At 44.8% G+C, this 27,479-nt stretch overlaps 1 protein-coding gene across 3 annotated transcripts in view; it reads left to right on the forward strand.

The window, feature by feature from the left end:
* The window catches only part of abcc5 (ATP binding cassette subfamily C member 5), a 30,331-nt gene extending 5,973 nt beyond the window's left edge, over nt 1–24,358 (forward strand). For 2 of the 3 annotated variants that reach the window (XM_088612754.1, XM_088612748.1), the window contains exons 3-30: nt 1,429–1,589; nt 1,755–1,910; nt 3,759–3,903; nt 8,353–8,586; nt 9,343–9,516; nt 10,166–10,313; nt 10,652–10,800; nt 11,867–11,974; nt 13,059–13,394; nt 13,918–13,989; nt 14,448–14,572; nt 14,656–14,728; nt 15,053–15,256; nt 15,765–15,908; nt 16,101–16,200; nt 17,175–17,359; nt 17,512–17,658; nt 18,418–18,547; nt 19,005–19,158; nt 19,551–19,679; nt 19,985–20,171; nt 20,541–20,630; nt 20,738–20,927; nt 21,174–21,333; nt 21,777–21,855; nt 21,959–22,072; nt 22,736–22,900; nt 23,027–24,358. In XM_088612754.1, the coding sequence (XP_088468880.1) occupies nt 1,429–1,589; nt 1,755–1,910; nt 3,759–3,903; nt 8,353–8,586; nt 9,343–9,516; nt 10,166–10,313; nt 10,652–10,800; nt 11,867–11,974; nt 13,059–13,394; nt 13,918–13,989; nt 14,448–14,572; nt 14,656–14,728; nt 15,053–15,256; nt 15,765–15,908; nt 16,101–16,200; nt 17,175–17,359; nt 17,512–17,658; nt 18,418–18,547; nt 19,005–19,158; nt 19,551–19,679; nt 19,985–20,171; nt 20,541–20,630; nt 20,738–20,927; nt 21,174–21,333; nt 21,777–21,855; nt 21,959–22,072; nt 22,736–22,900; nt 23,027–23,128 (4,161 nt within the window). In that variant the 3' untranslated portion in view covers nt 23,129–24,358. Of the gene's footprint in view, nt 1–1,428; nt 1,590–1,754; nt 1,911–2,402; nt 2,475–3,758; nt 3,904–8,352; nt 8,587–9,342; nt 9,517–10,165; nt 10,314–10,651; nt 10,801–11,866; nt 11,975–13,058; nt 13,395–13,917; nt 13,990–14,447; nt 14,573–14,655; nt 14,729–15,052; nt 15,257–15,764; nt 15,909–16,100; nt 16,201–17,174; nt 17,360–17,511; nt 17,659–18,417; nt 18,548–19,004; nt 19,159–19,550; nt 19,680–19,984; nt 20,172–20,540; nt 20,631–20,737; nt 20,928–21,173; nt 21,334–21,776; nt 21,856–21,958; nt 22,073–22,735; nt 22,901–23,026 lie in introns of those variants that run through there. The other variant, XM_088612763.1, reaches the window with a different exon arrangement.
* The last annotated feature ends 3,121 nt before the right edge of the window (nt 24,359–27,479 follow it).

The following is a 27,479-nucleotide window of genomic DNA, read 5'->3' on the forward strand; positions in this document are numbered from 1 at the left end:
ACCTACCTGGATGATGTGATGACAGACAAAGTGCACCGCTGTGCTGATCACACATCAGCTGCTAGTGGGGAGTATACCAGAGTAATGAAGAGATGGGGTTTATTAGGAAGCCATGATTGGTAAATGCCAATGGGAAATGTGGCCAGGACATTAGGATAACACCTCTGCTCTTTTCAAGAAACATCTTAGGATTTTTAATGACCACAGAGAATCAGGACCTCCGTTTAACGGCACATCCAAAAGATAGGGCCTTTTTACAGTATACTGCAACTATACTGTGGCATTATTATACCGTTATACTTCATAATTATTCTTCCATCAGCAACCTTAGCTTTCCCAGGAGGTCTTCCATCCAGGTACAGGCCAGGCTCACACTTGCCTAGCTTCAGTGAGCTGCCAGTTGTGGGTTGGGGGGGATATATTGCTGATGGCAGGACCTGAAGCACACTGTCCAAGCAGGGCAGCCCCCAGATGTCACCCAGCTGAAAATGATCTGTATGAAGTAATGGGCCAAAGTTGTTTAAAACCTGTTTGGAACAGTGGTTCCAGGAAACATTTAGTTGCAGTTATTGCTGCTCAAGGAGGAAACACCAGTTACTGAATCTAAAGATTCACATTCTTTGTCACACTTTGAAATTGAGAATCATATTATTTCAGAGTCCATTAATGTTGAAAGAACATTTGTTTTTGTCATTTGTTTCATCTGGTTAACTTCATCTATTGTTAGAACACAAATGAAGGCGTCATAATATTTTAGCTTTCAATTCTGTGAAAATCCTCAGGGGTTCACAAACCATGTTGCATTTAATTGAAGGGAATGTGGTGCTTGAGCAATGAGGAGTTTTTTCAATGAGCTTTTTTGATGCAGCATGTAGGTTTTAAACTAAATAAAGCGAAATGTCACTGAGCTGTTTTACAAGAATGGGTGCTTTTGGTGAGGAAGCTATTTAGCTGCCTTCTTTTCAATGCACAACACTCGTCTTTACTCCAGGCATCAGAAATGTCTGATCGAGTGTCTTTTGAGCTGCAGGCAAGAATGTTCCTTAGGTGGCACGACAGAAGGGCCCAATCTGGTTGTTCTGGTGTGGTGAACAAGTTCTCCCTGTTAGTAAGGGACTTGCACGTGATCCCAGCAATGAGTAAGCTAACCTCATCCTAAAATATCACTTTTAGCCCTGGAGAAATAACCCGCATTTATTTTCTAAGCTCTGCTCCTATTGCCAAAAAGACAGCTGTGGTATGGATTTGCAACATTTTTTTTTAATAAAAAAGTTTGAATGTAAAAGGAGATTCTGACTGCTTCTATGAACCTGGGACATTTCATGTTTAGGTTTATTTGTTTAGCAAAGTGCATTGCCTTATACCCACTACTTCCTTTGTGTATTAAGTGCATGAATGCTTTCCTGAATGAGTGTGCGTCTTCTGCAGCGCCCTTTGTGCCAGGATGCCTTGGAGACAGCAGCACGGGCTGAGGGTCTGCCTCTGGATACCATGACCCTTCCTCACCTGAAAGAGCTGGAGGAAGACAGGCACAGGAGCAAGTACCACCACAGCCTCAGCCTCCTCAAGCCCATCCGCTCCACTAACAAGTAAGCCAGCGCTGCAGCAGTTAAGAGCATGCCCGGTCCTTCACCGTATCCCAGTAATGTTCTTGCTCCTCTCCCTGCCTTGAGCACTTCCTCTAGTGCATGGTCATCAGGATCTGATAAATTGTAATAGATGTCAGTGACCACGATATTCTCTTTGTTTTCTAGACACCAACATCCTGTAGACAATGCTGGTCTATTTTCTTTTATGACCTTCAACTGGCTCACTCCTCTGGCCTTCAAAGCTCATAAGAAAGGGCAGCTCTTCATGGATGACATCTGGGCATTGTCCAAGTGGGAGAGTTCGGAGCTCAACAGCAGGAGGTCAGTAGTCAGGGCGGACTGTGGATTTGACCCATTGATCATTCTTTACACTCTGTTTACAAGCACACAAGCAACAACATACCAGAAAAGTCTCTAATGCTAACTTTCTCATGGAAACTGCTGTACTTCAGTTAAGTCAGCCATTAACCTATTACAATTGTGTTTATATGATGCTTTCCTTAAGTGAGGGATCCACTTTCTTCACTGCTGTGCTGCATCCACTTATGGTATCTGTGCCACTACACAGCTGATAAAAGTGGAGAAGTGACAAATTGTGGTACTAACTGAATTAAGGGGGAAGGTGGTTAAACACCAGGATTTTAGCCTCAGTTATTAGGGATGGTACCTTTGGCTTTTTATTAAACAAGTAGTCAGGGTCTTTTGGCTTAAAAACATTAAACAAAGATGGTACAGCACTGTCCCTGCTAACTGTACTGAAGCATTGTTTTTTAAAAATTGTGATCTAGGGGAAAGCACACCACCTACTGCTTCTACACTTGCACTTACGGTAGCAATGTGGGTTTTCCTGGAGGGCTTGCAGCCTTGCTGAGCTTCTGAGATCTGGTGAGATCAGGCTCGAGTTCCAGACTACCCTCTCTGTTGCAGAGAGGCATGGGGGCTCTGTGGTTAGCACTGCTGCCTTGCAACGCCGGGGCCCTGGTTCAATTCCAGCCCCCGGGGTGCTATCTGTGTGGAGTTTGTATGTCCTCCCTGCATTTGTGTTGGTTTCCTCTGGATGTTCTGGTCTCCTCCCACAGGAGTCCAAAGAGATGCTGGTAGATTGATGAGCTTCTTGAAAAATTGGCCCTGTTGTGAGTGTGTGCCTGTCTGTGCCGATCTGCCCTGCCATGGACTGTCGTCCCATCCAAGGTGTAGCCTGCCTTGTGTTCTTTGCTTGCCGAGATGGGCTTCGGCTCCCCCGTGCCCATGATTTGGATGAAGCAGATAGAAAATGGGTGGACGTGTCCCCGTTACAATTTCACTCTCTTGGAACGTGGACTTTCTCAAGGATCCAACACTGACTTTTCCCATTACCCGACTAGAGCCTGTTGTGTGGAAGATTTTCCTGCGGGAAGCCCCGTACCAACTTATAATGTCATAAAATCAGTTTGGTGTAACCTTTAATTTAGTAAAGGTCTAGCTGGGTTCCCCTTCCCTGGTCATGAGTGGCAGACCTTTGGGGTCTCTCTCCCGTTTTCAAATCTTGGCTAATTATCATTTTGAGGGTGGGTTTGCCAAGCTGTCTTACAATATAAAAGTCAGATGGTATGTATTGCATTTGAAACAAAGTAATTTACTGAACACAGTTAGAGCTGGGCGATAATTCGATAACGATAATTATCACGATATAATTTTCCTCGATATAATTTTAACAAAAGTTCGATATATATGTTTATGCTTTGCGCACGATATGCGCATGCGCACAAAATACTGCGCGAGCGTGCGTACGTGTTGCAGACTGGGCAGATTTGCCAGATTTGTTTAATGATTTTGCCAAACAGCTACCAGATTTGTTTAATGTTTCTGCTGTTTGGCAAGTGTTTGTTGTGTTCTTAAAATAAAGAGTTGTTTAATTTCTTAATTAACTGTCCGGTTTCTTCAACTTTCACTCAGGAGAAAAAAAATCTGCCTTTAAACTTGAAAGAAATAACGATTTGACATTTATCGTGATAATTATCGATATCGACTGATATGAAAATGTTTATCGGGATAATGTTTTTGGCCATATCGCCCAGCCCTAAACACAGGCTGAAAATACTTCCCGTCAGCAGCCCACAAAATAGAAGCCTCCCCCCCCCAAACAATTTCAGTGGTTGTCCTGAGTTCCCAGTGCTCTTGTGTGCGCAGGCTGGCGGCACTGTGGCAGGTGGAGCTGAAGAGCCGCGGGGACGAGGCCTCCCTGCACGCCGTGGCCTGGAGTTTCTGCCGCACCAGGCTGCTCCTGTCTATAGTGTGCCTCATGATCACGCAGCTCGCGGGCTTCAGTGGACCAGTAAGTAATACCATCCCCATCTCTCCCCTAACTGTACTCACACTGCCCCCTGGCGGCTCACCCTTGCAAGAGCGCCAAGGTGAGGGGTGAAAGGTGAAAGGTGAGTGGTGAGCCTGACATCGACTACACTTACCTTTACCAAAACGCACATCTGCGCCACCTGGGCTGCGCGTGCTGGGCTTTTGCACTCCATATGCCAAAAGCAAAGCATCTGACCTTACTGGGAGGCTATGAACTGGATAAATGGTTGCATGACTACAATTGGATGCATGTATTTTTGGTAAGGGTAATGGAAGACGATCCCATGCTGTAGTCAGCTTGACTTTTTTATTTTATTTTCAGATCTGAACTAAAGCAGAACAGCGATCGTTAAATTCATAGCGTTTCTCCTTGAGTGATTTTGGACTTGGGCTGGATAATATTGAAGTGCTCCTTATGTTAGAGTAGTGGGAGATCTACGTCCTTATGAAGAAATCACTTGAACTCAGACTTGTTTGACAACGAGGTGGGGTCAGTCTGGATTAGAGGCTGACCAGGTTAACTAGAGCTTCAGTCTGAAATAAACCCATTTTGTTTAATTCCTCTGGGTGTTCAGAACCATGCTGACTGTTTTAAGACCTGGCCTTAACTTTACGGTTCTCAGCATGTTTAATTGCAGAGTGATATTGACCTTCTTAGCAAAAGCGCCTGCTTGAATGTGACTTGTAACCACTATTCCTGTAACTTTACATTCTGCCAGGAAACCCCTTGTAAATTATCTCAAGGGTTCTGGTCCTGGGTAAGTAAATTGAGCTTGGTAGATCAAGGTTGTCTATAGGTAACATTTCATCTTAAAGTATTTTGAACTAATTCTTGTAATTTAGACTAGTCAGGAAGCTAGGGTAATTCTCGTTAACTTCTGTTTTATCTGGGATCAGGTAGAACCTTAGAAGCCACTGTATTTTGACAAATAGTAACCTTTTTAAAATAAAGCCACACCTTTTGCTTCTTTCATTTGTTTTCAGCACCCTATTTCCTTTAATTCCCTTCCACTGATGGAAGTCTATCCCCTTTTATTTAATTGCACATAATACGTTTATTTTTGTACATATGTATTGAATAGGTATTTGTTGTTGTTGTTCTTCTTCTTGATACTGTGAAAACTGCAAAAGTGCAAGACTTTTTTCAGATCTAGAGTTCTCTCTGCGGGTGTCAGGGTTAACACACCATCTTTGCCAAGAAGAGCTTCTGTCACTGCTCCACTGCGGGGTACGTAGTGAGTTTATTTCCTTCATTGTCTTTATTAACACCTTGGTGCAGGGCCAGAGCCTTAAAGTATCAGGAGTCCAAGATCATAGCCCTACACCAGTGTTTCCCTCCCCTGTGTCAGCAGGCTGTCAGGGTGTAGAAAATAGGAGTTGCTCTCTGGTTAGCATTAACTATAGTGTGGTTTCCAGACATGGCTTCTTGTGTTAATCTTTCTGCCAGGAGCAATCCTACTAATGCGCCCCACCTCCTCCTGACCCAGTCCCTCCTGCTATGAAAAACTACACAATTAACACCCATGGGTGCGTCAGTCCCACAGCCAAGCCCTCTCGGGTGTGTGAATGACTTTGAAAGGCATTGGAGCTGAGCCCGCTCTGTAGAGTTCACCTCAGGAAGCCCTGTTAGATCTGCAGTAGGGCTGTGAAAAAATCTGGAAAAATGAAGGTACGTCGGCCTGTGTATTAGCTTATGTGCTCAAGAAGGCAGTGTCCTTTATTCTATGGGTACTTCATTTATTGCCTTTTGGCATATGTAAGGCGAGCAGAATGTGTTCAAGGAAACTTTTAAAATTAAGCTTAAGAAGGAGCTGTCCTCAGTTTAGAGGTAAGGGGAAGGAGACTAGCCATGTGTCCTAAATGTTAGTCCCTGTTTCTTCTTTAGAGCCTCTGATGTGTAGATTAACACGCTACCAGTGTCTGTTTATAGGCTTGTCACTTCATTTTGGAGTTTTTCAGGCAAATGAGAAAAATCTGACCCAGACTGATCTCTTCATAAGACATTAAGAGTGGAGGATGTACAACCCAGTTATGTTTATTATCATTTTAAAAGCTTACAGGTGTTCTATACCATTTCGAGTTACCCCGTAAGTCTTAAGTGCCTTTGGTTGTGTATTTGCATGTCAAAATCATACAAACTGAGTTTCAGGATGCAAAGAAGTCCACAAGGATGCTGTATCGCAGAGGTTAGGTAGCGACATTCAGAAGTTTCTTGGTCTCTTGGCCAACACGGTTACTTGAAACTCAGAATCGGGTTTCTGGAGGCCCATCTCCCAAGCAACAAGCATACGTTTGTGAGCTCTTTCTGCGAGAGTCGGCTGTGTACAGTAGTCCAAAGTCCGGGTAGATGGCTGGAGCTAGTGTGGAGAGGAACAGCTACCCCCTGAATTAAGGCCTGATGGCTGACTCAGTGCCTTGGCGATGGCGACGGCCTTCATTGTTCCAGGTTTGTCTGAGGCCTGCATGGGATCCAGTCTCCGTGCCGGCTGAACAGGCTGGGGGTGGAAAGGCACAGGAGGAGAGATTCACTACTGTCCCAACAGTGGAGCAAGTGACAGAAGCTGTTCTTTAGAATTCACAGGCTGTCCCTATACTGTGGAGAGAAATAGAGGGCGAACCGCGCAGAAACCACTGCCAAAAGCCTGAGAGGTAAGGGCATATTTATTACCCAGGAATGCCTACAGCTAACAGGGTCTTTTTTTTTTAATGTATGTTTTTCTCTGCATAGAAATAATTCATAGCCGAAAAGCCATGACAGATGTTTTATCCACTAATCCTACTTTTTTCTAGCCTGTTTCATTTCTTTGTAAAGCACTGCTGGTCAGTTTCCATTTTAAAAATGAAGATGTTTGTTGCTTTATGAGAGATGCTCGTGGTCTTGGTTTTTAATTTTGAGGGGGGGGGGGGTGCGATACATTTTCTTATGGATACTGGACACTTAACTGCCAAAGGACAACTGCAAAAGACTAAAAACGCATCAGCTCCTGTCCTCCAACAGACTTCTGGGAAAGGGCTTCCTCTCTTTAGCAAAGTAACTGAGGGATCATGGGACTCATGCAGCAGTTTGCTTGGTTGTAAGACAAGCCTGAGGCATAAGGGAAGAGGAACAAGCTGGGAGTGATGAGGAGCCACCCCGCTCTACCAGGCTCAGGACCCGTACAGTACCAGTGCTGTGCCATCATGTTGCCACCCCTGTGCTGGGTGGCATGCCTTGGCTGTTTCTGCAAGCCAGTTCTCTCTGTGGCTCCTCCTTTGTTTAGTTTTGAGGTTCGGCACTTCTGGGAGGCGGAAAGAACAGTTATTCGACATCGGCACCCTGGGGTTAAATTCGTCACGCTCGCTCTCCTGGAAGCAATGAAGCTGGACTTGAACAACTTATATAGTGCTGTTGCTGTCCAGAAACACCAGAATAGTATAGAAATGAATGTCGGGAGTCCTGTCTTCACTTCATGGCATTGCTAATGTCACACTTGGAGGGACAGCGTTTGTGTCTATAAGCTGTGTCCTCAGCATTTGTTTTGTCTTTTCTGCCTTTTTTTTATATAACCGTGTACCAAGTGTTTGTACTCAATGCACATTTTTTCGCAAATGGTAGAGATGGTTTTGATGCACTCTTTATTTTGCTTTTTATTTTTAAAAATCTGAAAGCAATAAAAGCATGCTGTTGTCCTGAACTGTGTATGTATGGTTTGATGGCACTTCCCTTCCTTGGGTAATGCCTGTTTGTGAGCTGGTAGCGATGCCTGTCTGTGTGCATCTCGGTAATTGTATTCTAGAAATACAGAACTGTTTCGCAGGCGTGAAAGGGGAGGCTGTTTCCCCAGATTCCTCAGGTCCTCTGCACTTAGAGGTGAGAAGCATATTGAAAAGAGAGCCTTTTCCGTGAGATTCTTGACTGTTGCTGAGCTGTCGTTTTCTCTTTCTTTCTGCTCGTATTGTCTCTGTATCATTAAACTGCTGATGTTTATTTTCAGGCATAAAAAAACTGCGCCCTCTCCCTCTTCCCCAGTCTGACTGTAGGTACAATGTCTTTATATCCGCACAAACAGAACAGAAAAACTGTACTCAGTCACGTAGTGGAATGTGCCTTGTCTTGACTTTGTTACAAATAGTCATGTCAGTATTTTCATTGTTTCTTTGTTCTCTTTAAAGATCTTAATAGAGAAGCAATTTACCCAAAGGTAACTCTTCACTGTATATTTCCAAAGAGGTTGTATTTTCTTATTTTTTTTTCCGTTTTTTTTTACCTCAAAAAAGGGTAGTGTGTAGACTATAACCAGTACTCAGTACTGCTGTTGTTGAATAGGGTTCCATTCTTTAGGGTTTATTCATTTCTTTACTCATTTGAAACGTACAAGCTGGTGTTGCAGTGATTGGCATCTGGGGATGGCTGCTCACGCCCTGCGTGTTGTCTCCCCCCTTCCCACAGGCCTTTGTGGTGAAGCGCCTGCTGGAGTACACGCAGCAGAGCCAGCCCGACCTGCCCTACGGCTTGCTCCTGGTCCTGGGCCTGCTCGCCTCCGAGGTCGTGCGCTCCTGGTCCCTGGCGCTCACCTGGGCTCTCAACTATCGCACCGCCACCCGGCTGCGAGGTGCCATCCTCACCATGGCCTTCCACAAGATCCTGCGGCTCAAGTACATCAGGGACAAGTCCATGGGCGAGGTGAGGCACGCGCTGGTGGCAGTGACGCTGTCCTGTGACTTCTCACAGATACCCCAAAGAAGCATGTCCTCAGAAATGCGGTAAAAACATTTTTCTACCCAGTCAGCTCCATGTGAGATTTCAGGGCCTTGTCAGCACAGCTGCAGTTCACTATGTCATAGTCACTCTCGAAACCCCCACTTCTCCTTTCTGGAGCTTGTTTTTGTGAAGTGGTCAGGCTGTCCAAACCATGAACACAGCACCTTCTGATCCTCAGATAATGAGGAAGTAGATCTGCAGAATGCAGTTTAAGTCTTTGATTATGGGAAGACTTGGGAGTTGTCTAGATGTGAAGCTGGTCTATCAGCTATTCAGAAGGGGACAAATCTCACTCGCAAAACTGCAAAATCATTAAAGACCTCTTCACACAGGAAAATCCAAAGTATATTGCATTTTGTGCGATTAAAGAAAACGACATTGTTCGCAAAAACCTGGCCAGCTGAAATAACCAAGTAAAAGCAGTGCATGCCTAATGACAACCGGGATGGTTTTTTTTGTTTGCTACATTGCCTTAGCAATAGATTGCCGCAGAGCATTTGACAGGACTGTATAGCAGCAACAGCAACGGAGAGGAAAACAAAAGCCTCTCTGGTACCTGTGTGGGTACCAGGCCTGACGGTTTCTCCCCCCTTCAAAGAGTTTTACAACCGAAATAGTCACAGTTTGCATGACATACTAAAGCGTTATTAACTGGACTGACCTGGTTATCGCCAACAGCTGATCAACATGTGCTCGAGCGACGGGCAGAGGATGTTCGAGGCGGCAGCAGTTGGCAGTCTGCTGGCTGGTGGCCCTCTTATTGCCATCCTGGGCATGGTGTACAACATGATCATCCTGGGACCCACCTCACTGCTGGGCTCTGCAGTCTTCATTCTCTTCTACCCTGCTATGGTGAGAGGCCACGGCCTGTCGTCTTTTCTCTAACATAGAGACCACTTTAAAACTGCAGGTTAAGCACTTAATGTTATGTTGAACACATTATTATCCACTTTCCAGGCTATTTAATGAATCAGTGATTCTTTCTGCGTTAAGCACATATTTGGATATTTTTTACTGCCTTCTTCCTATGAAAACATACAAGATGTTTCTTGTGAAATTTTAATTCAGAAAAAAAAAATGTGATTGCATACAAGGCCAAAGTATGACATTTCTTCTGCTGTTTGATATATTCGTCTTGCCTTTGATTAAATTAATTGTGTTAGAACAGATAGATTTTTGGATCTTTAAATAAGATACTGGTGTGTTTAGGACTGTAATGCCAGTAGTGCGCTTCCTGCATGTTTCAAGAGACCAAAACCAGTTCTCCCTCTGTTTCGATGCAAGTTTAAATCTGAATTTAAAAATTATTTGTAAAGATCTTATTTAATGTCTTTGGTTAACTGAAGAATGTGATCCAGAAAATCCCTATTTATTTTGCAGCAAACCACTTAATCCGGAATTCTGTAGTCTTCGAAAATGTAAACAGGTTTCAGTGTGGCACATGTAAGACTTTAAAGCTAAACGTTCCTGGCTCATGTAACCTGTCCTGCCTGCTCTTCAGATGTTTGTCTGTAGGCTTACAGCTTATTTCAGAAGGAAGGGAGTGTCTGTGACTGATAAACGGGTTCAGAAGATGAACGAAATTCTCAACTACATCAAGTTTATAAAGATGTATGCCTGGGTGAAGGCCTTCTCTCATGGAGTACAGAGTAAGTGCTTGCTACTGGTCCTCCTCTGCTTTGCAGAGCACTACTCTGTCTGAGTAATCACTGCCCCTGTGAATTGCCTCCGTTTTTTTGTAACAATTAGAACTACACAGGTCGTCTCTTCAGGAGCTCGTTATAAGGTTCTGAACAGTCGTGCTGCATCTTTATGTAATGTACCTGTAATATTTCCATATTACCAGGCACAGCCACTTTCAAGACCATAAACAGGGGGCCATTGCCGTCAAGGCTAGAATCTGTGTGATGTCTGTCCCCAAGCTGACTGTCGGTGCTGTTCGGGTTCCTGTGCACAGTGTAATATCTGACTATGCTGTGCGATACAGGAGTTCGTGAGGAGGAGCGGAGGATCTTGGAGCGTGCTGGTTACTTCCAGAGCATCACTGTGGGTGTAGCGCCTATTGTAGTGGTCATCGCCAGTGTGGCCACCTTCTCCATACACATGCTGCTGGGCTACGACCTAACTGCTGCTCAGGTACAGCACACGGACTTCCTGTCAACCCTCATTCAGTTTTTGGCTATTCAATATTCGTAAACAGAAGGAAAATCACTAAGGGAGGAGCCCATTCAGACCACCTAGCTAATGAGTACAAGGATCTCCTCCAGCCTTTTCCTGAAAGCAAGCCGTGGTAGAGGCTTCCAGAACACCTTGGTAGTTTGCTCTGTGTCCGTTTGTGAGCGTCTCCTGTAGTTTGTTGTCAGTGCAGTGTTGGCTTTATTAGTGCCTTTAAGTATTCTGAATACTTGAAATTGGGCCCCCATTGGTCATCTCCATTCAACACAAAACATTCTCTTTTTTTCTGGCAGATGTTATCTGGACTGATTCTATATCAGCAATATCTTGTTTTAGAACATTTCACACTATATTCTAAACGATGCTTTATTAATGTATTGAAGAATTTTAGGATGACATAATTAAAAGAGTAGAATATGTAATATACAGCAGTTTTCCCAGTCTTTTTGGTCATTGTAATTTTTTTTCGGCTACTGTAGTATTTGTTAAACCTACCATTACGGTATGGTCTGTGGAGTTGTCTACAATCTAAATTAGTGGTTATAATATAGATCCCTGTGGTACCCCAGTAATGACATCATGCCAAATTGAGCATTCACTTCTTATTTAGGTCTTTTGTTTCCTGTAATTTGGCCAGTTTTCTTAATGTCTACTACCTTTGTCAGAAACCTTATGCTCTATATGTATCCATTATGACTGTGGTTTGTTCCAAGTCAAAACAAGATTGAGCTTTTTTTAATCCATGCTGACTGTCTCCTATTGCTATACAAACAAACTAAAAGTGTCATTTCTATCATTTATAATAAACCATATTGTCTTAGCTCTGTAATTGCTTGATTTTATGGTTGGGAACTGCTTTAGCAATTCCCCAGTCCATGGATATCCCTCAAAAGACTCCCAAGTTTCAAATGTTGCTTAAATTGTGGGGATGAACCCACTCGGGTATGATGTGCTGGTTTTGTGATTATTTTAACAGAGTGGTGGTGCTCAGCATGTTTTAATTAAAGATAATTTTTCTTGCCTTCAGGCCTTCACAGTGGTCACAGTCTTCAACGCCATGACCTTCGCTCTCAAAGTCACCCCATTCTCGGTGAAGTCCCTCTCTGAGGCCTCTGTGGCTATGGAGCGGTTTAAGGTGAGAGATCACTCAACCGCTGCCTAGCTGAGATGCAGCCTTCTATTCTAGTGCTCTAAAATACACGCTGTGCCTGGCAGTTCTTCTTTTCAGCTTTTCTGCGCCGGGTAAGGTGAGCCTTCGGGATTTATTTACAGTATGCACAGTCTTTGTCATGACTATAAACTTCTGTAACTTAGAACTGCTGACATGTACTATTCCTTACAAGTGCTTCATTGTTTAAGGACTTTTATCACTAAGAAGGACACTGAGCAGAGTATATGCACTATTCAAGGAACCCTTAACACAGGGAATGCTTGGAATGTCTCCAGTGCAGTGCGGAGTCATCATGCTACTCCTTGTTGTAGTGTAAGACCACGCTGGTCTTATTTTCACTGGGGTTGACTGGTCAGCCAGAGAGTCACACTGCCAGCATTGCTTCATATGATGAGTTGTTGTTTCTAGTCTCTTTAAGTACTGAAGATTCATCATACTTTAAGGAACTAAACAACTGCTCAGAAAAAAAAGGGGGAAATGCAATTAATAAATATGGATTAAGGCAAAATGTTTTCAAACCAAATAGGTTTTCCTAATGTTTCAAAACATTCTGGTTCGTCCCAATCCTTGTCATTTAGACCCCGCCATCTGTTTTTTTCCAGCTAAGTTCTGACACTTTCAGCCCTTAATTAATTAAAAACTTGTTGTATGTTTTTTGTAACTCCTCAGCTGTTTGTTGAAAGAAACATGGTGTTTAGTTAAAATGAGAAGCATCATGTACTACGAGGAGCAGGACATGCAGACTTTATACATGACCATGTTTTACAATATTGATGCCTGTTATGTTGAGGGGCTGTGATTGTAAGGTTACTAAAAATGACTCTGGACTGGAACAACTTAACGGGAACAATCAGTTGTGTAGTTGCAGGAGAAGCACTGCCACAGAGCTGTGTGAGGGCAGGCCACAGGGGCTTGGGGCCTCAGAACTGCAGGAAGTCTTCAGCTCACACCTCAGGAACAGTGTTGTTGTTGCTGTCTATGGCTTGTGCCCTCTCTTGACTCTCTTGACTAGCTCTCATGTTTGCGCCTTTTTCACCACTCTCTTTAGAGTTTATTTCTAATGGAGGAGGTTCAAATGATTAGGGCTAAACCAGCGAGCCCCCACAATGTCATCGAGCTGATAGGCGCAAGCTGCGCGTGGGACTCGGCCAGCTCCAGTGTCCAACCCACGCCGCGGGGCACCCCCAAGGTTAGCACGGGCAAGCGCAAGAGGCCGCACAGGGAGGAGGAGAAGGTGGAGCAGGCGGCGCTGGCGGAGCAGAGAGGCCAGTTACTGACGGAAAACGAGGAGCCGTCCAGTCCTGAGGATGAGGGCCGAGCCATCCCGACCATCAGCCTGCGACTGCATAGGATTCTGCACTGCATCGACCTCACAGTGCAGCAGGTGAACTGAGACTGTCAGAGCCAGACTTGGGGGCACTGGGGTGAGAGTTGGATGCGTGTCTGTGGGTCCTGTCATGGGGTAATGGGGTGAGAGTTGGATGCGTGTCTGTGGGTCCTGTCATGGGGTAATGGGGTGAGAGTTGGATGCGTGTCTGTGGGTCCTGTCATGGGGTAATGGGGTGAGAGTTGGATGCGCGTCTGTGGGTCCTGTCATGGGGTGAGAGTTGTATGTGTTTGTCTGTGGGTCCAGAGGGATGTGTGTTTCAGACCAGGCTAGGGGTGAGTGTCAAGTGTTCGTGATCAGTGTAATTTTGCCATGTGAGTTTGGGGTAGAGAGGGTAGGGGAAGCTTTTTTAAAGTACGTATGTTTGTCTCAATGGTACTAATTTTGGTTCTTTGTCTTAAAGATGTAGTTGCAGTGCAAAATGTAAGCAGCAGCAAAGTCTGAAGCGGTAGGTTTGATAGACTCTGCCCCTGTCTTTGCACTTGTGATGATGTGTGTTATCCTTTGTGTTTCTGATCAGGGCAAACTGGTTGGAATCTGTGGAAGTGTGGGGAGTGGAAAGACCTCCCTGATCTCTGCTATTCTGGGACAGGTAAGAGTCTGGTTAGTAATCTGTTGATCTTCATGCCCACCAAGGGTCACAAGTCATAGTTTCTAAGGCGATAAAAAACCTATGTTTACAATCATGGGCTTTACTGCAATCCAGTGTAATAAGGAAGGACACTGCAGCTGTTTTGAAGAGGAAAAAAATCTATTGGCAGTGAGGTCAGAATGACTGGAAAAACAGTAGCTAGTTGTCTGTTTGCGTGTCCCAATTTACTAGAGAGAAAATTCTGTTCTTTGAAAATGAACTAGGTTACACTTGTTCAAATACCAGGACCACAAACCCGCTTGGATTAATTGTCCTGCATTTGGTAGTGATTTCTGCTGTATCCAAATGAAGAGAAAAAGCAGTTTTCTTTTGGCATGGTTCTTTACTATGTATTACGTGTGAAGAATTGGGGCTTCTAAAGGCGTGACTCCCCTCTTGGGCTGTCTTTCCCTCCCCAGATGACACTGCAGGAGGGCAGTATTGCAGTGAATGGGGACTTTGCCTATGTGGCACAACAGGCCTGGATACTGAACGCCACCTTGAGAGACAACATCCTGTTTGGGAAAGAATACGAGGAGGAGAGGTGTAGTAAACACAGTATAACTGCAGTAACTCATTGGTATCTCTATTTCCGCAGCAGTAACTAATATCAGCACTGTTTTTCAGGTACAATTCTGTGCTGAATGCGTGCTGCCTGAGGCCTGACCTGGCTATTCTTCCCAATGGTGACATGACAGAGGTTAGTAAGCTTTACTAAGGCTGGTTAAGAAATAATGCCCAGAACGTCCGTTAACGCTGTTGCTTTGTTGCACAATTTTCCTGCTAAAAGTGTTCATTGACATGCACGTTATGTATGATGTTCCTATACACCCATCTTGGAACTCCAATTTGAGCACATACAAACGTGCATCACACAGTGACTTCCTTTTCTTGCCCAGTTAAAAATCTAACTGGTCAAAATGGAGTATTGTATCAAAAAATTTGGAATGGGAGAGGAAAATAAACTATACGCACGAAGGAGCATGGAAACCGATGCCAGGTTCTGCTTTCATCTCCCCTGTAGATTGGGGAGCGCGGTGCTAACCTGAGTGGGGGTCAGCGTCAGAGAATCAGCCTGGCACGGGCCTTGTACAGCAACAGGGCCATCTACATCCTGGATGACCCCCTCAGTGCTCTGGACGCACATGTGGGTAACCACATCTTCAACCATGCCATCAAGAAACAGCTCAAGCAGAAGACCATCTTGTTCGTCACCCACCAACTGCAGGTACCCACTCCACAGCTCCTCCTTTTCTCCCTGCAACTCGAACCTCATTCCCCAAGGCACGGATCACAGTTAAAACTCTAAAACCCTCCCCGGCCGTGTCTATAGACAAATGGAGATTGAAATAGCAAGACATCTTTGTATTCATAAGCATGGCACTGTGCAGACTTTCCTGTTCGGTCCAGTTTGCTAGAGTGCCACACAATGTTATCAGACAATCTGTGGAGTTGACTGTGGGGAGTGGGGAGTGTGTGTAAGGAGAGAGGCAATGGGTCTGCAGAGCCAGCCTCCATGTTTACAAACAATATTAATATATTAATATAAACCGTATGACTTGGAACCTTTTAATTTCTATAAGCCTCCCCTTTATGTGAGGATCTGATATAAACCTTGATACTGTGACATAATGACATCCAGTATAACAAGGGGTTAAAATGTTGAAATGGAGAAGAAAGGGTAATATGCAGAGTAACCACTCTTTTTTTCCTCTATGTGTCCTGTCTGTGTGCAGTACCTGGTGGACTGTGACGATGTGCTCTTCATGAAGGATGGTAGTATCACAGAGAAGGGCAGCCATGAGGACCTGATGCAGCTCAATGGAGACTACGCTGCCATGTTCAACAACCTGCAGCTGGGGGACGCCCCCTGCATTGAGGTCAGTTCCACCACTTCATCTGCACATCCTGTGTGAAGTTGATAATTCTTGTTCACTCTATTTTGAAGGGCATCCATAATGTATGACGTGAATCTCACATTAAAAATGCTGCATTTTATTGCTATCTTACAACCTTTCCTTTAAAGGAAAATCTCCATAGCAGTTGTGTGTAAATGCTTTGTCTGTGAGCAGATGAGTAACAAGAACAAGAGCAACTCCTTGAAGAAGCCTTCTGAGAAAGCAGCCAAGGCTAGCTCTGTGAAGAAGGACAAGCCTGTCAGCAAGGATGATGGTAAGTTCTTCAGGTTGTGGGAGAGCTGAACTGTTATGTTTTCTGGATTCACTTACTTCTTTTGTCCAAAGCTTGAAATAAACCCTTTGTTCATCTGTGCCTGTTGTCTCTGCACTCGGATCATTTTGTGTAGGGTTCTTGAACTCCAGTCCTCAGGAAATGCGCTGTCTCCTGGGAGTTGTGCCAGCTGTAGGTCTTGGTCACTGAGTTTTTACTCAGCTGGGAAGTAGAATGAAGATATTTAAAAATGACTTAAAAGATGTGTATGGACTTTGAGGGCCCAAAAATGGAGAGTTCGGCGGTTAAAAGCCAGTGGACATGGAAGTCATGTATTGAGTTTGAGGTCCGAGGTGTGGAATATATTTGAATAGATTATTAGAGAAGATCATGGTCAGGGCTATGTGCTGAAACCAGGTATAGAACAAAAGAGATTTTACTTTTCTACGCTTTAATTTTTGAAAAATCACAAAACGTTTCTATAATGTGCTTATTTTTAGCTTAACTTATATCTTTACAACATCTGAAGCAAGTTTTAAACAAAACTGTTATAGAGAAACTTAATGCTCTGATTTTAAATGTTTTGTTTAAAAAGGTTTTTCCCCCTGCAAGCTTGTTGCTAGCTAGCACAGTTATAATTAGCTATAAAAGCATCAGCACCTTGTGCGTTCATTTTGGGACTCGATTCTCGGAGGAGCATGTCTTAGTTTTTGTGTGTAGACAGGGCATTTTGTTTGCCTCTGTAGATCATTTACAATCTACAACAGCATTAAAGTGAGGTAATTAGATACCTGACAACGAGCACCACAGATCTACATTGCCGAAGTTATTCATGATGGTGTTTATGATTGTTACAGGTGTTTTATTTAACATGTTTTGTTTTCAGTCATCTTTTACAAGCTTGTAGCTGCACACGCATGTTGCACTGCAGGAGTCTGTCTTTGCTGCTGTTAATTGTTCCTACCCTGTCTCCCCAGGCCAGCTGATGCAGGTGGAGGAAAAGGGGAAGGGTTCTGTGCCCTGGTCAGTGTATGGCATTTATATTCAGGCTGCTGGTGGCCCCCTGGTCTTCTTTATCCTCCTGTCTCTCTTCGTGCTCAATGTGGGCAGTACAGCCTTCAGCAACTGGTGGCTCAGCTACTGGATCAAGCAAGGCAGTGGGGTAAGTCACGTCTCAGACAAAGAACACTCAGAAATGACATGGTGCTGCATGTAAACCATTGCTTTTTGAAGTTCCATTTAGATGAACTTCAAAATACATGATAGAAGAGTTGCTGTTTCCTAACCCAGTGTATGTTTCTTATTCTCTGGTAGAACACCTCTGTGTTTCTGGGTAATGACACAGTGGTGAGTGACAGCATGAAGGATAACCCTCTGATGCAATACTATGCCGGCATCTACGCTCTCTCTATGGCCATCATACTCATTTTCAAGTTTGTGCGTGGGATAGCGTTTGTGAAGGTAAGGTCCTCCAAACCCCTTCAGATTCATAACAGCAGTACTGTCTGCTGCCCTGTTCAATTTGTTGGGTTAAGGGACTTCAACAACTGGATCTCTCAACACAGGCTGAGTTGTGCCAGTGATAAGACCATTAACATCTGATCAGTCTACATCTGACTACCTCTCCTAGGATATTTAGTGATGGCTCAAGATTGGCTGACCCAACCCCTTCCAATAGCCAGGAGTCTTACTGGGCAATGGTCTGTTGTAGAGAAATGATAACTTTGGAATTGCCACCCTTCACTTCTCATGGGTGACCAGGAAAGAATCTGTCTACTGATAGATCTCAGCTGTCATTGCTGGATGATGTCCCTTAACCCATGCTCTTACTTCTGTATTAAAACAAATTCCCTAGGTCTAACTGATCAATGATTATTGTCCCCAATTACTGCCGCATAAACATCTAACACTTGGTAAAATTCTTTGGTCTAGAGGAACCTTCCTTTGGGATCTCTAACTTCTTATTCCTGAAAGGCTACAGCTGACTACTAGTAAACTTTGGTGCTGATCTCCTTCTTGCCTAAGCTGGCTTCTCCCATCATAGTCCCGACTTAACTCAAGGGGAAGAGCAAGACTTTCCTATTGATCTTTTGGATTGTCTTGATACCTCAAACACACTACAAGTGTGTCTTAATGTATTTGTGTTGTGGGAGGGTGATTTGGTGATTCTTCCCAAATTGAAGCATCTGGTCTGAGTCCCATCTCCCTGTTTCTGGACAGGGTACCCTGCGTGCCTCCTCCAGGCTGCACGACGAACTCTTCCGCAAGATCCTGCGCAGCCCCATGAAGTTCTTCGACACGACCCCCACTGGGCGCATTCTCAACCGCTTCTCCAAGGACATGGATGAAGGTGAAGACCTCCGCCCCTCTCTGCTCTAGAGCTGCATTCAGCTGGCTGGCACTACCCTGCCATTGCCTAAACAGAAGTGCTCCATGACCACTGGGAAACATGATGTTGCACAAATGTACCTGAGCTTACACAGCAAGCAGCTTGAAAAAGCATTCTACAGGAATGCTGCAGCAGACTTAATAAAGGGGGATATGTCTTAAAGCACTTAACCTATTTGTTATTGTGGCCTTAAATTGCAACTATAAGCTTAAGAAAAAATCCTTTTAAAAGGATTTTTCTGGTTTCTGTTTTTTTATGAGGTGCCACACAAAGTGGATGTTCTGCTGACAACTAAAACTCTGGTTGCTATCACAGTCCTGGAGTGTTGTTTCTTAATAAGAGTGGATGTTTGGTTTAGTGCAGGTTATGCTAACTACCTGTATGAAGTCTCACTCCTGCCCTCTTTCTCTCTGCACAGTGGACACCCGGCTGCCCTTCCAGGCAGAGATGTTTATTCAGAACGTGATCCTGGTGTTCTTCTGCCTCGGGGTGATTTCCTGCGTGTTCCCGTGGTTCCTGGTTGCAGTGGGTCCTTTGGTCATCCTTTTCACTGTCCTGCACATGGTTTCCAGGTACACAGCCTTGAGATTTAAACTGTGCATCTCATTCCGTTTTGAATATAGAATGCTCATTAAACTCCATTATCTGTTTTCTAAAATCTTTTTTGCTGTTTTTCATTGGATGAAATGAGTAGAATTAATAAATTTCTGCACTCGTCTGATGCTTTTCTCATTAAACCTCTACCCAACATTCAGATTCACAATGTGTTTATTACTCATTTAATGCAGTGTTTTAAACTGGTCTAGGGATTCTGCTGTTTGGCTGACTGGTTACTGTATCCAGTGGTGCCATAAGCGCTGTCAGGTTCTGCAGGCTCTTTGAGAGATGCAGACCTGTTCCCGGGGAAACCAAGACCAAGGTTGTGTGTCGGTACTGATGAGGTGTGATGTCTGGCTCCTCACAGGGTGTTCATCAGAGAGCTGAAGCGCCTGGACAACATCACCCAGTCTCCCTTCCTCTCCCACATCACCTCGAGCATCCAGGGGCTGACCACGGTGCACGCCTACAACAAGGGCGAGGAGTTCCTGTACAGGTGAGTGCTGCACTTCGGCTTTTGGCAAATCTCTAACTTTTGGCTAGTGAAGGTAACAAAACAGACACCCACAGCCTAGCAAGGTCTACCCACTGTGGGCTTTGATAAAAGGTACTGCATTTTTTTTTATAAAAGGTTACTGGATACTTAGTTTGTGCCAGCTCCTTAAAGTGCTGTGTAGGCTCAGTCTTGTTGGGTGTATTGAGCAGCTGCACATCTGTGGTCTGTTTTGTGACCAGAATATGGTGTAGCCTCCTTCAGGAATGTGACAGTCCCAGCACTCCGACTGTAACGTGTATTTTCAGGTACCAGGAGCTGCTGGATGAGAACCAGGCACCCGTCTACCTATTCAACTGCGCGATGCGCTGGCTGGCTGTGCGTCTGGACGTCATCAGTGTGGCTCTCATCAGCATCACCGGCCTCATGATTGTTCTCATGCATGGCCAGATTCCCCCTGCCTACGCTGGTCTGGCCATCTCCTATGCTGTGCAGGTGTGTCCTGGTTTTGCGTCAGGGGTATCTCTTGCACTCTGAGCCCCAGTAGCGGTTTATTTTGCTCACTCTATTGCGATCCCCCTTGTTAAGAGCACTCACCATTGTTTCATCCAGAAAGGATTGTGGTGTGATTTTAAACAAAAGCCTAAATATCGACAAACTGTTTCAATGTGTTTTCTGGGTGAATTAAAACCAGGGTAAATTCTAAACATTGGGAGCTATATAGCTTTGTGTAATGTAACATTTTTCTGCTGTTAACTTTAGATCTCCAGTGAATCTCCAGAACAACTATGGCCCTGTACTTTAGTTGACTGACAATGTAAGACATCTGAAACTCTCCTTCCTTTGTCTTTCTGTTTATCTCAGCTCACAGGGCTTTTCCAGTTCACTGTGCGTCTGGCCTCTGAGACCGAAGCTCGCTTCACCTCTGTGCAGAGAATAAACCATTACATCAAGGTACAGAGCCGACATCTTTCTTCAAATAGATCAGCCCAGTCCTGTATAAGGCATAGACCAGTCCCCTAACCTCTGAACTTTTGCCTTCATTGTTTATCTCTCTGCAGTCTCTGGACCTTGAAGCTCCTGCCCGCATTAAAAACAAGGCCCCTCCAAAGGAATGGCCGCAGGAGGGCGAGATTGTGTTTGACAACACGGAGATGAGGTACCGAGAGAACCTGCCCCTGGTGCTAAAGAAGATCTGCTGCACTATCCGACCTAAGGAGAAGATTGGCATTGTGGGCAGGACTGGGTCAGGTCTGTATTAAATCTCAGGGTCCAACTTCTCCCTGCTTGTGAAAGAGGAATGCCATCTAAATATTTGGAATTGGTGAACTCTGGTGAACATTTCATTGATAACATGGAGATCTGCCTCTGTTACTCTGAAAGCCTCCTTTTTTGTGTGGGCTCATTTGGATATTTTTCAATAGTGTAGCAAAGAGGGTGAAAAAGGCCTGTGATTCAGGCAGGTAGCGGTGTCATTGTTCCTGTGTGTGTTTGCAGGGAAGTCCTCTCTCGGCATGGTGCTGTTCCGGTTAGTGGAACCCTGTGGCGGCTCCATCAAGATCGATGGTGTGAATATCTGCGACATCGGCCTGGCAGACCTGCGCAGCAAGCTGTCCATCATGCCCCAGGAGCCCGTGCTGTTCAGCGGCACTGTCAGGTGGGGGCGCCGTGGGGCACTGCCATTGGAGCACGGAGTCACAGCAGCTTCTTAAACCTCAGCTGTGGCTCCTTCATCAAGCATCACAGAGAACTTTACAGTGCAGAGGGGTATCTACTTCATTCTGCAAGTCACACATTATTAAAACCCAAGGCCAAAAACTGAGTAACCACTTTTTAAAAGCAGCCATTGAGGGACTCCGAAGCTCCAGTCCAGCAGTGCTTCAGCACTCGCATGTTCTCACTGCTGTGTGGATGAGCCCCTGCTGTCTGAGACAGGTTGGCTTTAATCCGTGGTGTTCTGAAATACGCTTTGGTTACAATTTGTTGCTAGATGGTCATTTTCAATTGTTTTTTGCCTGTAGTTCATTTCAAGGTGTCTGATCGCAGAGGTGTTTTATCTCCTTGTGGAGTTTGCTCAGCTCTCCCACCCCCCTCCCGCAGGTCAAACCTGGACCCCTTCAATCAGTACGAGGAGCAGCAGATCTGGGACGCGCTGGAGAGGACGCACATGAAGGAGTGTGTGAGTGTCTGGTGTTAGCGAGAGCAGGCCGCGCTCCGACTCAGGTGTTCGCTTTCAAGCCAGACGTGTGAAGCAGCTTGCTGACGCGTAGTTTTCCTTCCAGATCACTCAGCTGCCCCTGAAGCTGGAGTCGGAGGTGGTGGAGAACGGAGAGAACTTCTCCGTGGGGGAGCGACAGCTGCTGTGTGTGGCCCGGGCCCTCCTGCGCCGCTGCAAAGTAAGCGCTTTTCCAAACCGCTCTGCACAGTGCTCACACGCAGGGCAACGCTGGGTTGAACGCTGGGAACCAAGGTGAAAATTGTTGGTCACTATAAGATGAATATTATACCATTGTTATAAAGACTGGATATTGGTTATACCAGTCTGAATGTCTGTAAAAAGGGTTTGTGAAAATCAGTTTGTTGGAAGATTCGCTGAGTATCGGAAAGAGGCTGATAATATAACAAAAAGTTAAATTCTGCACCGTTTCCCCCACCCAAAAAAAATTATTCTTGTGTTATAGAAGTGATCGGTTACAATCTTAATTGTGTACGTGTTTCTGTCCTTCCGAAACTCTTGCACAGAAGCACTCCTCCAGCACAGCAAAATAATGACCTTTAATCACGTTGTTTCATCTGCCACAAAGCAGCCATCTCATTAAAGATGAGTTCAGAAAGCTATTCTTAAGCCACCACTTGCAAGATGCTAAGAATTTCTCATTTTTAGAGGTAGAGCTATGCCTACTCTTATTATTTTTTAACTTGACAAAAGAAATGGATACAAGTAAAATCTGTGTAAAAATGCCTCCAGGTTAACCACCAAGAGAATCGAACCTCACCCAGTTGTGGGCATCTGACCCTTAGCGCAGCGTCGGTGTAATTCGGTGTCGGCTGTTCCCTAGATCCTGATCCTGGATGAGGCCACGGCAGCAATGGACACGGAGACGGATTCCCTGATCCAGGAGACGATCCGCGAGGCGTTTGAGGACTGCACCATGCTCACCATTGCGCACCGGCTGCACACTGTGCTGAACTGTGATCGCATCATGGTGCTCAACCAGGGACAGGTACTCGCACCTTCCTCGCCTTGCATCACTCCTGCCACACGCCCCCACCTCACAGACTCCCCCCTCCTGCTTTCACAAGTCCATTCGTCCCTTCGCCTGACCTGAGCCTGAATCTGGTCTCTTCAGGTGGTGGAGTTTGACGAGCCATCCAAGCTCCTGCTGAATGAGAACTCGCGCTTCGGTGCCATGCTGGCTGCTGTGGAAAACAAGATCACCGTGAGAGGCTGAAGGTCGAGCGCCCACGCCCACGAGGGGAGAAGAGCATCCTGCCTGATGTTCACACCACACACTGCAGGGGGCGCTGTGCTCCGCCAGTACAGGGACCCGAGTGGCACATAAATGTTGCCTCTGGACACGGTCCTGACTGAACTGCCTCCTCTGCTGTTGATCTGAAACGCACTCTGAACTGATCCAGTCAGGGAACCAGCGATACTGTAATGTTTGAGTTTCTATCAAAACAAAGCTTTACATGTGTAGCTATATTTACACAGGTCTGTTTTATAGAATATATATATTTACAGTGAAATGTAAATGTAAGCTAAGTTTATTTTGTACTGACTTTATATGTACATATTCACTGGATGTAACATGTTCTTGATTTCATATTTTTTATGTTCCAGCCTTGTAGTCTGATATTTGTATTTAGTATTTTAACATCTTATGAAATGTATAATTATGTGCTTGTCATCTGGTATCCAGCACCTGATGAAATGCTTTTCCACCCACTTCTACTGCTGGGTAGAGCTGCTCTCTCCAACCTGTCTCTGCCCCAGGCTCTGAGGTGGTCTTTATTTTTTTTTGAGAAGGTATGTGACTTGCCATTGCACTGTTAGACTGGGAGCGGCTCTCCAAGTCTGCACCAGGCTTTCAGCACTGCAGGTCTGTGCTGTTTCAGGGCCAATGACTCAAGTCTTGCTGAGGTGCGACCTCTACGAGAGGCCTTGTCTGCGGACCGATGGTTTTACCCTTCTGTGTTTAGTCTTCAGGAAATCGTCCTTTCTTGTCGAGTGTCTTCTTGACCCGTTGATTACAGTGTCGTAATTGTCTCCTCCCTGTCGAGGAGTGTGGGATCCCAGCTGTCCGCCACTCAGGCGGTGTGCCCGCAGGATCCAATCCAGGCTCGCTAGGGGTATCGTTCACATCCCAGAGCCCTTCCTAGACTGTAGTAACACTCTTCTGCCTGCTGGGGGCAGATTTGCTGTATAGCGTAACCACAGCTGTGCTGTAACATCAGAGAGTCAGGTGTGTGCTGTTCCCATGGAAGTTGTCTTAAGGTTCTGTACCCGTTCATGGGTTCGTACTGTAACTGTAGTGGCTTCCCAGGAGGCCCGGCTGAATGTCTGTGTGTTGTTTGTTTTTTTTTTTTGACTTTTTATAGCCTTAGCATGACTACATTATTGCCTTGTGAGAGAAAGAGGAGAGATGAGAACAAAATATTAAAATTATTTTGGGAGTTTATTCTGTGTGTTGGAAGTCTTAATTATCATGACTGGCGTTAGTAACTAGATTGTTAATCTGCTTCAGTTTGTGGCCACTTGTGCCACCAGAGCCCTCAATGCAGTATGTCCTTCTGTTCATTAATTCACCAAGTTTCCTAGGTCTCTTTTTAACATCTGAGGCTCTATACTAATGGGGCCTGACTGGGTCAAGTTAAACCTTTGATCCACACTCAAGCTAATACTCTAAATGAGATGTCTGGAAATTTTTGGATTGTAGCCCTTGAGAGCAAGCTTTGGGGTCTACTTGTTTATAAGTTTAAACTATACAAAACTGCATCTTTTTAATTATTTGCGTGTGTTTAAGATTATGCACATAGTTGTTGGATGAGACAATTGTTTGAGTTCTGTGATGTGAAAACTGTGGCAACTGGACTTGTGCAGGAACTACATTCTTTCAGTGACTTAGAAGCCAAATGGAGGGTAATAAGATAAGAAAATACAGAGACTTCTTTTGCATTTGCATTCACCCAGGTGCAAAGGCCAATTCAGTCCAATTATCTCGGTTTTCACTCTTGATTAAGGCTTTAGTGGATGTCATCTTCCACATCAACACCTATAAAACTATAGCCAACAAGAAGTTAAAAAGGGCATGCAGTCAAGAGCTATCCTTACTAGAAATTACCTTCCGTACAGAACAGTATAGTGATGAAATGTAAATGTTCATGTGCTCTTTTGTATAAAACGCCTTGTTTGTCAAAATGATTTTCAGAGTTCTACAAAGCAAAACGACATAACTGGGAAAAACGTAATCCATTTTAATCCATGTTTCCAGAACCTAAATGTTTTCAACTTAAGGTGCGTACTTAATGTAAAAAAATATTGTATAGAAATGGAGATGCTAAAATGTGGGAAGGCTGAGTTGAGGGAAATCAAAAGAATGTTCAGCAATTAAAGCTGGTGTTTGACATGTACCGTTCGTATGGGAAAAGCAATTTCTTAACACTTGGGTGTGTAAATATTTTGAAGCAAGGTTAACCAAGAGCCCATGCTGCTTTTCATGGACCCTTGTGTTCATTTTATTTCCATGCTTTTTGCCTGTACTTGTCTTGGATAATACAGGCACTTGAAATCAGCTCAGATAATCTTCCTGGGACCCCTCCCTGGTGCCACCCAGAACAGCCAGGGTCTCTCTGCCCTCTGTGGGTGCAGGAGTGCCCTTCTTCTTGTGCAGGGTCTTCTGTTCCAGGGGTGCTCTGTGACCAACTGAACCCGGGATACAGCCAAGTCTGCTCCTTGGAACCTTGCTACCTACAAACCTTTACAATTTTAAATCTGCAATTTATTATCATATGATTTTTGGGGAACCGCTCTTGACAAGTTATCAGGCCAATTAAGGGTCTTCATAGCCCTATGTCCTAAAACTTAAAATCTGAATGTGAACGTCTTGCATTTTTACATAGAGCAGTGATACCATTTGCTTACTGCATTGCACTCTGGGTGTTTATTTCTAATGGTGGAGGAATATGAAAATGGCTTAAGAGTTCAAGGAAATACCAAAGTAGCTCAAGGGTAGCATCCTGTGTAGTAGCAGTGTCACCAGCTCTCAAAAACATTCTCCTCTATATTCAAGATTATAAGAATGATGATCAGAACAACAAACCAATGTTATTAACTGCCCATTACCAACATTCCTGTGTTCTTCCTTGATGTAATAAGCACTTACCCTGTAAACTCTGTGTGCTAGGGGTGGTAGTGGGGTTAAACAGCTCCATGTGTCCTGATGCCGACGTCAACAGGCTGATCTTATCAACATGAACATGGTCTCAACTGGTGGCCAATTTTCTATTTCTTAAAAGTTACAAATAGAGGTCTGAATTACAAAAGACAAAACCAACAATAACTGTGCATTTAATACCAGGGTAAATGGAGTCTGAAGTTAAAGCTACTGTAAATTTAGGATGCAGTGCCCAGTAGCTCTTCCTGGGTTCATTTAAAGTTACCAGGAGCTCATCTGACCTGGACAGGACGGTCATGAGGGTAAGGTAGAGGAGCGCAGCTCTCCTATGCTGTTGGAGCAAAGGTGGGAAATTGTGCTTGTTAAAAACTCTTGTTCTAAACCTGCTGACCAGAGCTAGCAGCTGTTGGTGTCTTGGAGATCTCATCTAGCCTTTTCTTAAAGGATGGCAGGGGCTCATTTAGCATTGTGGATATGCAACTTGTTCCAAACAACTGCTCCACATATTTTAAATGTAAATCAAATTAATTTCTGCTGGTATCTTCAAGTCCTTGTTTCACACTTATTCCTGAGGGCTGTGTTGGTAGCATCCAGGCTTTGGAATATGTGAGGTCTTTTTATACGCCAGATTTCTCACTTCTAAATACATCTGGAGCTGTTACGGGCAGAGTGTAGCGAGTAATGTTTCTCAATCTTCTACACGGGAATCCTGACATAAGATAAAAAGGAAGGTGCTACTGAATTGTAGCTGTAACACTCATGCGATCCGCCTGCTCTTCCTCTCTGGTCGGGTCCCCAGTGTGAGCCGTCGAGCTAGACTGCTCAGGGGGCTCGTTCTCCGGTAGGTGACTTTAAAAACAACCCCGGTGTGAGCAGCCCGGGGTTACAGCCAGCGCTCCCGTTACTGCACGGAGCCTGGTAACAGGCTGTTACTTTGGGACGGGGCTGAGCAATTGTCCTGCAAGGGACACGATTCTCAGTCCTCTGGACTTGCGCTTGGCCAACACCTGTAAACTGGAAACTACTGCAGATTTTTAGGTTTTCTGTTACTGTGTTAGTTCCATTTTTTCTTCACATGCAGCGGAATAGATGGAGTAACATGGAATTTCGTGCTTCGGATTTGTAAACATATTTTTGTATGCGGGAACCCTTTGTATCCTCCGTCTACAATGGTTTGGGCACAGCTGGAGTCATGTCGACTAAGTGAAAACTTCAGTATGAGCTGGAATCAGACTAAACTTACTTCAGATGATGCTGCTCCAACACGACGCCAGCTATTGACTGTGAAACAGTACCCCAGCAAGAGCGCCCGCCCCAAGGACGGACAGCGTGGGGGCGCCGCTATCTCCTCGGCCTGCTCCCGGCTCTCCAGCGCCCCCCTGTGGCTCCCAAACTTTCCTCCGAA

Source organism: Lepisosteus platostomus, chromosome 2 (assembly GCF_059453375.1).
Source record: "Lepisosteus platostomus isolate fLepPlt1 chromosome 2, fLepPlt1.hap1, whole genome shotgun sequence".
NCBI classification, from domain to species: Eukaryota; Metazoa; Chordata; class Actinopteri; order Semionotiformes; family Lepisosteidae; genus Lepisosteus; species Lepisosteus platostomus.